This window comes from Echinops telfairi, unplaced genomic scaffold, assembly GCF_000313985.2.
Source record: "Echinops telfairi isolate 266 unplaced genomic scaffold, ASM31398v2 ScPeMD7_23;HRSCAF=83, whole genome shotgun sequence".
Taxonomy (NCBI): Eukaryota; Metazoa; Chordata; class Mammalia; order Afrosoricida; family Tenrecidae; genus Echinops; species Echinops telfairi.
The window spans coordinates 241,911-256,546 of record NW_022103920.1 but is presented as its reverse complement, the minus strand read 5'-3'; the positions used below and the strand labels follow the sequence as shown (position 1 = coordinate 256,546).

Genomic DNA, 14,636 nt, shown 5'->3' with positions numbered 1-14,636 from the left:
GGTTGAAGTCTGGTCCCTCTCTCCCTGTGGAGCTATAAAAAATACCTCCCCATGGGTGGGTTAGTGGGAGAGTGCTTAAAACGGCGCGTAATGCACAGGGACGGCCTTTTTTACTCTGTTAAACTTGTTTGAAGACGGGTTCACTGGGTACTTTTGGTACAAGAGGTACGTAGTTTTTAGGAAGTTTTCGGTGGGACCTTGAGTTGATTCCGACTCACAGTGGCTGGCCATGTGTATAACAGAGAAAGTACCCAGCCCTGAGCCATGCCCACTGTCAGTGCCTTGCGTGGTCCCAGTTCAGGCGTGACATGGCCACATCAGGGGCTGGACTCTCCATTGTGTGTGGAGGCAGCAGGATGCTGGAGCCCAAGAAGAGGGGCAGAGAAGAAGGAGAAGGTGGGCAGTCAGTGAATGAGCCCAGTCCCACGGAGGAGGAATGTGTGAACCCACGAAACCAACAGAGCTGAGGGAGAGCCAGAAGGGACAGAGCTTTTCTTGAGATGGGGGGAGGTCAGGATTGGCCTGCAGTTGACTCGGCAGAGGGATGCGAAGATGAGGGTGTCAGTGGAGGCTGAAGTCCAGCATGAGGCTCAATTCTGCGAAAGCAGAAAGATGCAGTCTGGAAACTGAGGTGCTTGGTGTTCTGTTGGACCCCATAGAACAGGCAAAGCAGCCCTTCAGGTTTCTCCCATAATGCCACTGGTGAGCTTGAACGCCTGTCTGGTGGTTGACCCAACCCTTGATCCCCTGGGCTCCGCTAGCACGCTTAGTTGCTCCCAGTTCTCAGCAGTGTGGCCCTCTCAGCTGAGCTGAACAAATCCAAACACATTGCTGTGGAGTGGGTGCCGACTCTTAATGACCCTGCAGAACAGTAGAACTGCCCTGTGGGTTTCCAGGACAGCGCGGTTTTGTGTTTGTTTTTTCCCTTCTATTCCATGATTTTCTTTCTTTTTTAAAGATCATTTTATTGGGGGCTCTTACAGCACTGAAACAAATCCCATACATCAATTGTATCGAGCATATTTGTACGTATGTACATATGTACATTTTCTTTTCTTTTTTTGAATCATTTTACTAGGGGCTCATATAACAACAGTGCGTCTTGATGGGAGTAGAAAGCCTCATCTTTCTCCAGCAGAATGGCTGCTGGTTTCCAAATGCCAACCTTGTAGTTTACAGCCTACCTTCCCTTCCCCCACCCCGCCACCCCAGGCCCTCAACCCGAGGCAGGTGGGCATGGCAGGCAAGCAGTGGGGAAGCTTCGGGAATGTGGGGCGGCGTCTGTGCTGTGCACTGGTTTCCCCGCTGGTTTGCCCTTCTGTCTTTGTCTGTAGCATGCTCACCATCACTCGAGGGAGGCCTGGTGGTGCCATGGTCAGCAGTTTGAAACCACCAACTGCTCCTCAGAAGGAAGATGAGGCTTTCTGCTCCGTAACGAGCAACTGCTCCCGTTGGGTCCCTATGAGTCCAATTCTACTTCCTGGCCCTGAGCTTGTTTGTTTATAGGTTCCTAACACACAGTGTGACTATGTTCTGTGCTGGCTGTGTGCTGCCTTTCTCGTTCCTCGAGACTGTAACGTGAAATGCGCAGGCATGTCTGCTTTGTCCACCGATGCACCAGATCAACAGAAGGCTGCCTGACACGGGGCTGGTGCTCAGGAGCATGTGCCAAATGAGCCCCGAGTAAATACATGGGTGAATGGCGACACACCCTTGTTCATAAGGTCTTCATTGGCTGATAGATGACTGCCAGGCCTTTCTTCCTAGCCTGTCTTAGTAGCCATACATGGATATGTAATGTGACTCCAGAAGCATGGAGAAAAATAACACTGAAAACCAAAATTGCATGCTGTAATCCCATTTATGTAAAATGGGTGCGTGCATGTGTGGAGTGGTACATTTACCCCCCTCGAGGGAGTGAATGGCTGAGGGTGGCTGTGGAGGGACTGGTGCCCTGTGATGACTTTGGCTGCTCCGGCCTTCAGAAGGTCACCCCTGACACCACTGAGAAAGGCAAGCTTCCCAGGGATGGTGCAAAACAAACTCGGGGCCTGCTCCGGGTTGTGTGCTCTTAACTGGCGTTCTCAAGTTTTTCTCTCTGGGCTCTAGCACCCATTGCAAAAACCCGCAGACAATAGTCCCCAATAAAGGGTTTACTAAGCAAGCTAAACAAAATTGTAATGCCGGTGAGAACTGCTCAAGGTAGAGTTGTTTATCAGGACACCTTACAAAGGTCTTTCAGTTTTGTTCATAAATATCTAAAGGGACTTACCACTCCGATGTAAGCCTCAGCTCACAGGCACTCAGCTCCACTTCTGGGATCAGCGAGTGCCGCTTCCTGCATTGCGTGCCCCAAGGCCTGCCCCTGGCAGCCAGCCGCCCGCCCCAAAGCACTCAGCTTTACTGCTCCGAGGGTTGGGAAATCTTCATCTTTCTGGTTATGCTCTGGCTCCTGCTTCTGCTCCTCTGATGGTACAGCTGTCTTCTGGACCCAGGGCTCAGAGGCCTCGCTCGGCTCCTGGTCCTTGCTGGTAATGAGATCCCTCAGAGGGCTCATTTTTGTACCCAGCAGGATGACATTCCTGGGAATCCTGCTCACAATGACTCACAGGTGAATCATATCTGTATCTTCCTCCACCTTCTTACCAGACCCTGCAGCAAGCATCCTCAAACTACGGCCCATGGGCCACATGCGGCCCGCGGGTGGTTTTGCCCCGTTTTGTTTTTTACTTCAAAATAAGGTATGTGCAGTGTGCATAGGAATTTATTCATAGTTTAAACTATAGTCCAGCCCTCCAATGGCTCTGCGGGACAGTGAACTGGCCCCCTGTTTCAAAAGGTTGCAAGACCCTGCCCTGCGGGAAAGAAAGGTCGTTGGGTGGGAGTTGGACACTGGCTAGAAGAACCACATTGAGTAATCCCCGGTTATAATAGTGCAACCAACATATACCCCAGGGGGTGATTGACAATGCTGTACTTCTGTGTTTATATGGGTTTTTGCTTTCCGGCTTGTAGCTTGTTTTTGCCTTTCTTCCCCTCCCCCCCCTTTTAGGATGTGTGATGTTTATTTTGTTGCTGGTTGGCACATGGCTGCTATTGATGCAGTTGATGTCATAGGGCTGTGATTTCGTCATATTACGACCTGAGCCGTGCAAACCCCATGGACAAGCAGAGGTGCCCGAACTCCTACTTAGATCGAGCCCCAATTCAAGAACACTTAATTCTGGTGACATGGCCCTGCTCAACACTCACCTTCATGAAAGGACCACTCAAAATAAGGGGCCACAGCAAAGTGTGGTGAAGAAAGTAGATGACGCCTGGCTATCAATCAGAATAGTGTCTGGGGTCTTAAAGACTTGTATTAATACAAGCAGCCATCTAAGTGAGAAGCCAACTATGTCCATCCAGAAGAAGCACATCAGCTTGTGTAATCTAAAGATGACAATTACAAAGTTCTAATAAGGTGATGAGAAAAGTATCAGAGCTAAAATTATGAACACCCAATTTGTAGAAGGCTGTGGAGGACAGTGGGAGCCCAAAATCCATCTGCAGAGTTTCTAGTCAGACTAAACCACTGGCAGATTCCCTCTAGCCAAGGACAAGAGTCCGAAACACCCTGTCAGAGACCATTGCAACTCACCTCCCTGTAGACCCGACCTGAATTGGTTCTGGGTGCAAGTATCTCTTACTTGTTCCATGACAGAAATTTCTTCCCTGAATTTTTGAATGTTGACAGGGGTCTTTTCTTTTTTACTCATTATTTTATTTTGGTCTTTATATTATTATTATTATTTTATCCTTACTACCTTATTTTGAATATGCTTTTTATTGGTTCTGTTGGGTTTCCCAGTTTGTGAAGCACAGGAGGAGTGGATGCACAGTGATATTAACTGATACAAGGGTTTATAGGGGTGCAGGGGCCAGGGGAGGGTGATAGGGAGGGAAAGGGGACTTCAAGAATAAAAGATGAAGGGGAGAGGCGGGAAGGACACTAGAATGGACTGTGTTTGCCCAACTTATTTTAAAGGCTATTTAGCCATGGGGCCGAGTATGTTCTCAAATTGATATGGTAATGATTACACAGTTCTCCTCGATATGACTGAATGATTGCACTATTGAATTGTGATATGTAAATTATGTGCCAATAAAGCTGTTATTAAAAAATTCCCTGTTCTGCAGAAGCTGCAAATGTCCAGACATTTTTTTATTTTCACTGTCACTTTGAAGTTCTGTTTCCTCCTGGTCTCTAAAGTGAGGGTCTTGGTTCTGACTTCTCTCTCCCTCCTTTCCCCCACGCCCTCTTTTTCCCCATACCCTCCCTTCAGCCCACGACGGGATCGTGATTAAGATCGAGGTCCAGACCAATGACGAGGGCTCAGAAGGTTTGGAGACACCTGAGCCCCTGATGGGACAAGTGGAGGAGCACGGCTTTCAGGACTCTGAGCTAGGGGACCCCTGTGGGGAGCAGCCAGACCTGGACATGCAGGACCAGGAGAACGCCCTGGAGGAGTCCACTGGGGGTTCCAGTGAGTTCAGCGAGCTCAAACAGATGCTGGCACAGCAGAGAGAGTGCGCAGGTACGTGCAGGCTGTTGGTGGGCCCTTGCTTTGGGCAGGGGTGACGGGGTAGAACCCAAGCTCCCCGCCTGGGCTTGACAAAGGTCTGTTTTGGGGCCACGAAGGACATTGCTGGTCAGTGGTGTCCAGCCCCCTTACTGACCAGCAGAGGAAGGTCAGAACTTGAGGGTCACACAGATAGTGGCGAAACCAGAGCCTCTGTTCTGACTTACCCTCGGGGTTCTGGTTCTGCGGCAACGGAAAGACTGCCCCCCTGGAAGATGGGCATCTGCCTGGCAGAACACCCCACCCAGGCCAAGGCTCTGCCTGTGAGCCAGTCATTGATGGCAGCAAGCTGTGCTGCCCACCCCCCCTCCGCGCCCTTTCTGAAGGTCCTTCCGCCACTAGCACAGGCTCACTGCCAGGCTCCCAATTAATTAATCTTTGGATCCCTCCGAACGCCCACTGCCACCAAGTGGATTCTGACTACAGTAACTGTCTAGGACAGTAGCATGGCCCCTGGGGGCTCTTTACTGCAGGAGAAAAGCTCATCTCTTCCTGTGTTGGAGCCTCGGCTCTTTCTCCCATGTCTCCTGCTCCCAGTGAGCCTGAGGAAGAACAGAGACATGGGCTTGGATGGCTTGAGGGATATAGACTTCCTGAGGCTGAGCCCCCTTCTGGCCCTGAGCCAGACCCAGCTTGAGCACCTCGTGCCGTTATAAAATACATGATTAACAACTGTTTTATGCAGGAATTTAAAAACTACATTCATAAGGGAAATGAACCTGAACTATCTTTCTCTTTAATCATCCCCATCCAGTTTGGGACACAAGATCATACTAAATGTATGGAGTGAACTGGGGTGGCCTCTGCTCTCTTCCCGGATCCTGGGAAAGCTGAAACTGGAATCGAGTGTTTTTTGAAATTGTGGTCGAAAGCACCAAGTGTTTTTGTTTGTATGTTTTGTTATGTGCCATAGAGTCATTAAGCATCAGATCAGTGAATGAATGATGGCCCACATCCGTTTGATTGTAATTATGGTGTTGATGAGAGGGGCCCTCGCCCCTTTTGTTTTTAAATATGTACAGGCACCTCAGGAAGCCTTCCTCTGCCCCGGTCTGTCTCTCATGGCCCAGTGCTGGGAGACACTAAGCAGAGGATGGGCTGTGCTAAATTGGAAGCTTCAGAATAGAAATTCCAGATTGCAGTTAAGTGTTCCCCAATGACCCTAAGAGAACCTTAACTGTTCTATTCAAACTGAGCAGTAGTTTGTCGACATTTGAGTCTTGTGTTCAGGGGGCAAAGGTCTCCTTCTGACCTCAGGTAGACATCTTTGATGTTCAGAGAGAGTAAAGGTGTCCTGGTGACACCGTGGTAAGCATTGGGCTGTTACACATAAGGTCAGCTGTTCAAACCCACCAGCTCCTGTAAGGGGGGAGGAAGAGGCTGCCTGCTGCTGTGCAGATTTACAATCTCAAAAACCAGAGGACGCAGTTCTGCTCTGTCCTGTAGGGTTGCCATGAGTCAGATGGACTTGGATGACAGTGGGCTTAAGGCCCACATGTCCCATAAACTACTGTACTTTCAGGGTAAACACGGGCAATTCGTTACCAGCCTCTTGTCTTGTCTCCTCTCTGACTTTCCCCTGTGTTGAAGGTGCTGTGTACACAGCAAGCTAGGTTCCTACCTAATGACCTGCACACAAGTGAGCCCATCACATTCCTTGCTTATTGTCCTCCGTTCTGGTCGGACCACTTCGGCCCTCTACTGCCCCTGGCCCCTTACCTTCTCCTCTTTGCAGGAAAAGAGTTTGACTGTTTGGTCCCACCCGAGGAGGCCTGGTGGCGGAGTGGTTACCAGTTGGGCTGCAGTCCGCAAGGTCAGCACTTCGAAACCACCAGCTGCCCCATGGGAAAAAGACGGGACTTTGTACTCCTCTTAAGAGTTACAGTCTCGGAACCCCCCGGGACAGTTCTACCCTGTCACAGGGTTGCTGCAAGTCACAGTTGACTCGGTGGCAGTGAGGCTGGGTTTTGGTCTCACATAGATTTTTGGGGTTTTTTTTTTTAAGGCACTCATTATTTTGTGAGCCAAGCTGTTATTTAGTAAAAGTTAATTCCATGTCGGGTTTTAAGGGTATCTCATGGTGATAATCTCAGGGTCATCTCACCTCAAGAGCCCAGTGAGTCCGGTTTCTCAGCACTGTGGGTTCTCCTGTCATCTCCTGGGGCCTGGTTAGAGAATGGGCAGTGGCGGTGGACGCCATCTTGTTCGTCTGGTCTCTGGGTGGATGAGTCCCTGGTTTATGTCAACTGTGGTTCTGTAGAAGCTGTTCCTCTCTTCTTTTTCTTTTGTTCTGGATGAGTGGAGACCAGCAGCCTACTTCCTGATCCTTTACGCCTTATGTTCCTGGGATTGTCTGGGTCACACCTGCTGAGGATCCTGGGTACGGAGGCAGCCTGGTCCTGTGACAAGAGCCTTGAGCTGGCCTCAGCACATCCGGGCCCTGATTTTGAGGTGGCCACTGCCTAGGTGCAGAGGAAGAGGAAGCCTTGCTTGGGGCTGGGACTGACCCACAAACATGCAGGGTCCCAGACACACCACCGGCCTTGCTAGCCTCAGTGTCTCTGTCAGCGGACGGGGAACTAGATGGTTCTACACGACAGGCTCTGGAAGGTCACTGATTTTGACGGCTTATTTGGAACATTGCATCCTCTCTCTGGTCTTAGGGTCCCTTCTGGGAAAGGGAGGTGACCCCACTTGACTGGCCCTGGAATAATTAGGTGCCATGAGTCTGAAAAGAGGAAACAGTGCCTCTTCCCTGCTGGGTGACACCCCCACCCCCCACCCCCGTCCCCACCCTTGAAGAAAGTACACACAGTCACCATCAGGACAAGGAGCAGCCTCAAGGGCTGGCATTACGGGAGGCCCTGGCCCCTCCCCCAGACCTGGCCTCAGAGAGTGGTGACCCTTGTGACTGCTGCTGGGTGGTGAGGACGGGCAGGCGGTGCAGTCCTGGCCCCACGTTGATGGGTGGCATGAACTGTGTGTGTCTTTCTCAGAGGGCAACGCCCAGGGCTGGTCCTGGCCCAGTGATGGACCAGCAGCCCTCTCCCTTCTGTGTGTCTGTCCCCGGACTGTGGCCTCAGAGTGGAGATGAGCCACCCATGTGACCAACCGCTCTTCGGAGGTGAGGGTGGGGACACTGCCCTTTCAGCCAGGGGTGGAGGTCGGCGCTAACTCTCCTGTTTGTCTGTTTTTCCTGCCGGGCTCCGGAACAGAGGGCATCGTAATCAAGACGGAGGAGCAGGATGAGGAAGAGGAAGAAGAGGAGGAAGAAGAGGAGGAGGAGGAGCTGCCCCCGCATCTGCAGTCCCTTGGGCACCTGTCTGGCCGCTTCGAAGCCAGCATGTACCAGGCCCCACTCCCTGGGGAGCTGTCCCCGGAGGGCGAGGAGAGCCCCCCAGCACTGCAGCTGAGCAAGCCGAGCCTGCGGCGACTGGCTCCCACGGGACACGGCGAGCGGCATCCAGGGGAGGGCCGCGGATCGGCCGGGCAGCAGCAGCAACGCAACCGGCGTGGCGGGCGACCCTTCACCTGCCTGGAGTGTGGCAAGAGCTTCCGGCTCAAGATCAACCTGGTCATCCACCAGCGCAACCACGTCAAGGAGGGGCCCTACGCCTGCGCGGAGTGTGAGGCCAGCTTCCGCCACAAGCAGCAGCTGACCCTGCACCAGCGTGCGCACCGAGGCCCACGCACGCCATCCTCGCCCGAGCGCACGCCCGGCCTGCACCCCAAGCACACGCTCAAGCCGCGCCCCAAGTCGCCAGGTGCAGGAGGGGGCGGCGGCGGGGGCGGCGGCTCCAAGCCTTACCAGTGCCCGGAATGTGACAGCAGTTTCAGCCACAAGTCCAGCCTGACCAAGCACCAGATCACGCACACGGGCGAGCGGCCTTACACGTGCCCCGAGTGCAAGAAGAGCTTCCGCCTGCACATCAGCCTGGTCATCCACCAGCGCGTGCACGCCGGCAAGCACGAGGTCTCTTTCATCTGCAGCTTGTGTGGCAAGAGCTTCAGTCGCCCGTCGCACCTGCTGCGCCACCAGCGGACGCACACGGGCGAGCGGCCCTTCAAGTGCCCCGAGTGCGAGAAAAGCTTCAGCGAGAAGTCCAAGCTGACCAACCACTGCCGCGTGCACTCGCGTGAGCGCCCGCACGCCTGCCCCGAGTGCGGCAAGAGCTTCATCCGCAAGCACCACCTGCTGGAGCACCGGCGCATCCACACGGGCGAGCGGCCCTACCACTGCGCCGAGTGCGGCAAGCGCTTCACGCAGAAGCACCACCTGCTCGAGCACCAGCGCGCGCACACCGGCGAGCGGCCCTACCCGTGCGCGCACTGTGCCAAGTGCTTCCGCTACAAGCAGTCGCTCAAGTACCACCTGCGGACCCACGCGGGCGAGTGAGCACGGCGGCGCCGCCGGGTGCGGCGCTGCGCAGTGCGGGACTGCCACCCCTTTTCGATACTGTGGTTCTCTTTGATAATAATAGAGTAATTTTTAAAAGACGAGCGTTTCCTGGTTGCCGTTTTTGTTTGTTTCTGGAGGGGAGGGCGGCGAGGCCCCGCGCGTGACCCGAGGGCGTGTGCCCGCCCTGGATGGGAGCCGAAGGCAGCAGGGGCCTCACGCCAGCAGCTGGGGAAGCCTTTTTGGTCAGCACCATGCGTGCACCGTGCTTTTGGCGGTCGAGGGCGGGAAGTGGTCGGTTTCCACCTCTCTCCTGGGAAGACTGACCCTGCCTGGGAGACGTTGGCCTGGGCTGGCCAGTGACCCCGAGCGAGGTGAGGGGACAGTTGGCCCGGGGAAGGAGCTGCTGGCGCTAACCGTGAACACTGGACAGCCAGGCTGGAGGGAAGGGCTGGGACGGGTGGGAAAGCGTTGTCTGCTTTGGAGGGATGACACCCCACCGCGTGTAAAATGTGCCCCACCTGAGACATAGTGGGGAGCGATGGCCCAGGTGGCCTGTGGAGAGGGCATCAGGTCTCTATTGATAGTGGCACAGTAAGGCAAGGGCAGGGCCCTACAGGCTGTGTGCCCAGGGCGGCCAGGGAGCCCCGAGGGACTGAGCCGGCCTGCAGCATGTGAAGCAAGGCTTTCTCCGTGGACACTTCGCGAGTGGAGGTAGGATAAGGGAGGCGTGATTGATTGGACCCAGAACCGGAAGGAGGGGTCGTGCAGAGCCCAAGTCGAAGGTCGGCTTGGGATGAAGGCCAGAGACTTTGGGTGCAACCCCCGTCCCCCGTTGGGGGGAGGGGAGGCCTTGAGTTTGACCTTGCATGGGAAGCAGTTTGCGCTGGTCTGAATCAGCCCCGCGAGTGGGCCCGTGGGGGCGGCCATGCTGACGAGACTGAGCGGGGACTGGAGCGGAGAGGCGATGGCTGGGTGTCCCGGCTCGCTGAGGCCCAGGGAGGGGAGTGCAGAGGCTTTGGGGAGCTGCTCGGTGGAGACCTGCTGTGCTGTCTCCTCTGGGCTTGGCAGGCCGGGGCGATGGGAGTTTGGTGTGGAGTCCCAGCTGGGCGCTGCTTCACTCGGTAGTCACGGGGGCTGTCAGCGCCCCCCAGCAATACCGTTGGAGGCGAGTGGGACTAGACTGCGGAGGAAATCTGGTTTCTGGAGGATTGAGCCCCGTGGACGGGCAGCTTGTGTGGCGCTGGCCTCTCGGGGACTCCCAACTGCTCGTTCTCTTCCTGGGCTCCAGCCCCGCTTGTCGCCCATGCCCTCCTAGGTGCCCAGCAGCCTCCGCTCCGGAAGCCTCCCTGTTTGTCCTGACCCCGTAGCCCGCGTGAGCCTCCCTGCCTTCCTCTTGCCCTGTGTCCCCAGCAGCCCCTGTCCAGGGTCGCCAGCGCCTGGGCGACCCTTGACCTGGATGTAAACCTCCTGACCTGATGTAACTTCTGGCCTCGCCCCTTCCTGGCTGTGCAAGCCAGTTTGCCGCTTTCTCAGACAGACACCCGTTTCCTGTCTGTCGATGGGAGTGAAGGACCCAAGAGACGTGGCGCTGGGGCTCGGGCCGAGCTGGCAGGTTCGCTCCGGGATGGAGCGGCGAGGCCGAGCTGTAAGGAAGGAAGCCCTGGGAAGGGAGCGTGTCTCCTTAGCCGCTCACAGCGGGAGAGGAAGTCCAGGCCAAGCCAGCCGAGTGGACCGCGGGCCCCGCTGCGCTCCAGGACCGGAACTGCCCGCCCCAGCTCCCTGGGGCACCCCCGGTCAGAGCAGGCCACCCTAACCGGCAGCTGCGGTTTGTTGTCCTCTGGCCGAATAACGTTTCAACAGCACAAATAGTTCCAAGGTGGCCATCTTTATACGCAGGTGACAGCTTGAGACTCAGAGAGGTCGTGTAGGCCCAGTCACACAGCAGCCAGACCATAGAGCCAAGCCTTGAACTCAAGTCCTTTTGACTCCACAGTCCATGTTCCCGCCCTGAGTGGTTTCTGAGAGAACAGCCAGTGGCCACTTAAACGTTACTCCACATTTCACGGGCCGACTTGCTGGGGCAGACGGGGACAAGCAGCGTGGGCTCTCAGATGCCAACAGAGAAAGTGTTCTGAGCCAGAAAGGCCCATCTGGGCCCTGCCATCGGCAGCCAGAGATGGTGGTCAGCCCTGGTTCACTCACAAATGGGGAGAGCGGGTACATGGCCTGGGCCTTTTAGGGTGCTCGACACAGCCCCTACTGCATATTAAGCACCGCTTGCAAAGCACTTCCGTGCTGCGAGGAGGAGTACTCCCTGAACAGCCCTTACTGGGTGGAGCCAAGCCTTGGGTGGGTGGGGCGTTGGGGGGATGGGGGGGTAGGGGCAAGCCAGGTCTCAAGTCCTTCCTGTGTCCCTCTCTGTAGGCCTGGGCATTACTGGTCAGGTTGACTGTGGAGGCCTCTCCTGAGATACTGTAGTGGCAGCTCCTCAGATTAAGGGATCAGGGATGAGGCCCTCCAGGTCCGGCTGTTGTCAGGGCAACGGTGAGTCAGGCCAGGGCCTCCCTTCTTTCTGGAAAGCTATTTACCTCGTCCTGCTTCTTGATGGTAGTGAGGCCTTCTAGATTTAAATTAAAAACAATCTGAGTTTACCACTCTTAGCTGGATACCTGATAAGATTCAGCCGTTAAAAAGGTAAACTCTGGGCTGAAAGCACAAGGAAGGGGGTGGGGGGAGGAGAAGGAAGGAGAAAGGAAAAAGGTGAGGGAAATTCACCCTAGCCACCAAGAACTCCCTGCGGGAAGGGAAGCCTTGGGTTTGGGGATAAGAACACGTCAATCACTGCCCCTCCCGAGCCTTCCCTGGCCCCGGGCACTGTGCTGAGCAGGTGCTTCCATTTCATCCAATGGCCCACTGTGACTTCGGCCTTGGGCAGTGGGTTGGATTGGGCTTTCCCTTTTACAGATGAAGGTTGGAAAGGTAATGAATGCCTTGGCCATCTATGGAGCCTCAAGTCTGTGCTGTTAACAAATGCTGTTATATACTGCCTCCCGATTTCTTCAACGTGGACCCTTAATAAACAAGGCAAAACACTGCGATCTCTCTCTGATTTACAGCCCTGACTGCTCTATGGACACTGCGTGTTGAGTTCTGGAAGCAGGGGGCTGGCCAACCAGCCAGGGCAGAGTTGGGGTTGACGGTATTGCTCATTGGCCAGGGAGAGTCAAGCCAAGCCCCCACTAGAGAGAGACTCTTAAGAGTGCCTCCTCACCCCCACCCTCCCGCGTCTGCGCTTCTGTGTTTCTGATGTTGGAACCTAAGTAGCCATTTTATTTCCCAGTCAGAGGAGTTGATGGCACCCGACCCTGACCTCCCTCCTGGCTTCCGTCAGCACCCTCCCACCATGGCCACGGCTTGAAACCCACTGGCTCTCCTCAGAAAGTTTGGCCCAGAGTCTCCAAATAAAACACGTGTTGTAAGACAGCTGTGTTATTACTCCCGACTAACTAGAGTAATGGAAAGTTGTATTTTAATGACAAAATATACTGATAAAAATCCTGACCAGTAATTTTATTTAAAGAATGACCATTAGGACAGACTGTTCCCCTTTCTATTCAACAGTGTCTAATATGCAGAAAACCCTTTCAAGAACTAAATTTAATCAGTTCCCTATTAACAGGATATACGGATGTACTCATACTAAATTGTACCTACCAGGGATTGAGAGTAATTAGATTTACACTAAACTCCATTGAGAAAATTAAGCAGGTTCTGAAGCATGGTGTTTGCCATACTTCCCTGGAAGTGCAGTCCATGAACTGCATGGTGCCTGGTGCTGTTCAGTTACTTAGAAGAGTTCTAGTTTCTCGTGTTAGAGTGGTCATATCTGTGTGGTCCTATTTGTCACGTTTATTGTGTCAGAAGCAGAGGCAGTGTAGTGATTTGCAGTTTCCCATGGACAGTTTATAACAACATGCACAAATAAAAACTTCCTCATGTCTTCCTCCTCTTTAACCTAGTTTATCCTGAGTTGATCACTGCCTTGTCAAACCAACAGCTTGCTATACATTTTTTTTTGTTATTCCTGTTTTTATTTTAATGGGTGCAAGCACTGAGGGTCTCAGACAAACACACTGACATAGGAGGGAAAGGAATTTTGCTATAACAACTTCTGAGTTTATATATATATATATATATATTAATCAGTTAATTCAATTTTTATTTGGTGGGTACAAGTGAGGCAGTGCAGGGCTACCAAGGCCTTCATGAATGCAGGCCCACCACTTGTCCAAGGGGCTATGGTGAGGGATGTATTTGACTCCACAGCCCGGATGAGGCGCTTCTCAGCCACCATATCCTCAAACTCATCTGCATTAAACTTGGTGTGGCCCCACTTCTTGGAGAAGTGGATCTTCTGGCGCCCAGGGAACTTGAACTTGGCCCTGCATAAGGCCTCAATCACATGCTCCTTGTTTTGAAGCTTGGTGCGGATGGACATGATAACCTAGCCAATGTGGACTCTAGCCACCGTGCCTTGAGGTTTCCCAAAAGCACCTCACATTCCAGTTTGGAGCCTAGTTTAGGGAGAGCAGAAATTAGCCAGGCCAGAGACAATGAAAAGCAGCAAAAGGTTGTCTCCAAGGTCCCTTGGGGCAGCCTATGCATACCAATAGGCTGCATACACTACTGAGGAGGCTGGCTGTTTGCAGCCATTGCACACCGGCCCCCACAAGGAGGACAGTTGGCTTCATTGGCTGCAGCTTGCTATACATTTTCAAATAAGTTTGCAAGAAATTAAACCTTAAACCGCTAAGAAAGACCAGTCTTGAGTGTGTTAAGATTCCAACTGTAGACACACACTTCTCGCTCAAGTTTGTGTCAGGTCTTCAGGGTGGAACAAACCCTAATAGCACGCCAACAGCATGTTTTTACCCAGAAGATTAACTTATATCTGTGTGGAATAATCACACAATATGAGGAACTCATGGGGAAAAGGAATAAAAAGATAAAACTGAATTTCAGTAACAAAGAGTAACAAAAGAAACCCACTTTATCTGTCACCTAGAACATAAGTTCTACCACCATCTTTTCAGGGGGAAAAGAAAAGACTCAGCACCCCTTGACAATGAAAACCTTTGTGGCCCGTAATCCAGGGTGCCGTGTAGGTATACCTGTTTTTGCAGCCCCTCTGGATCATTCTAGCAGTCCTGGCCTAGTGATGGTGGAGCTCTTGGGTAAGCATTGGGCTACCAACCTCAAGGTCAGCAGTTCAAATCCATCCGCCACTCTGGGGGAGAAAAATGAGGCTGTTTGCTCCAGTGAAGATGTACCACCTTCTAAACCCTTTGTAGGTCTCCAAGAGTAGGTAGGGCCTGACAGGGTGGGTGGCAGTGGCTTGGGCTATGATGACTTGCAATCTGTCTGCACATCTCTTGAACCCAACGGACCACTTGGATGAGTCCGTTCCCCTTTGTAGAAACAATCTGTCTGACTGCAGTTTAGAATCACCCTCATGACTCGGACAGTCTTCATCAAATTTATAAAGGTCAGATTTTCAACGTTTGTCTTTAGCTCCAGAATCCCTTGTTCAATAAAAAATCATGGAAGCTAAATCC

The 14,636-nt window shown here is 53.2% G+C and overlaps 1 protein-coding gene and 1 non-coding gene across 4 annotated transcripts in view; one reads left to right on the top strand and one right to left on the bottom strand.

The window, feature by feature from the left end:
- ZNF777 (zinc finger protein 777) overlaps nucleotides 1-9,119 on the top strand; it is a 23,962-nt gene extending 14,843 nt beyond the window's left edge. For 2 of the 3 annotated variants that reach the window (XM_045288969.1, XM_045288970.1), the window contains 3 exons: nucleotides 4,326-4,577; nucleotides 6,358-6,435; nucleotides 7,838-9,119. In XM_045288969.1, coding sequence (XP_045144904.1) covers nucleotides 4,326-4,577; nucleotides 6,358-6,435; nucleotides 7,838-9,018 — 1,511 coding nt within the window. In that variant the 3' untranslated portion in view covers nucleotides 9,019-9,119. The remainder of the gene's footprint in view (nucleotides 1-4,325; nucleotides 4,578-6,357; nucleotides 6,436-7,837) is intronic. The other variant, XM_004713933.3, reaches the window with a different exon arrangement.
- A 4,531-nt stretch (nucleotides 9,120-13,650) lies between these two features.
- LOC115869258 lies at nucleotides 13,651-13,781 on the bottom strand. Its single transcript, XR_004046077.1, has one exon. It is a non-coding gene; the product is annotated as a small nucleolar RNA SNORA70 (small nucleolar RNA).
- Nucleotides 13,782-14,636: the final 855 nt, after the last annotated feature.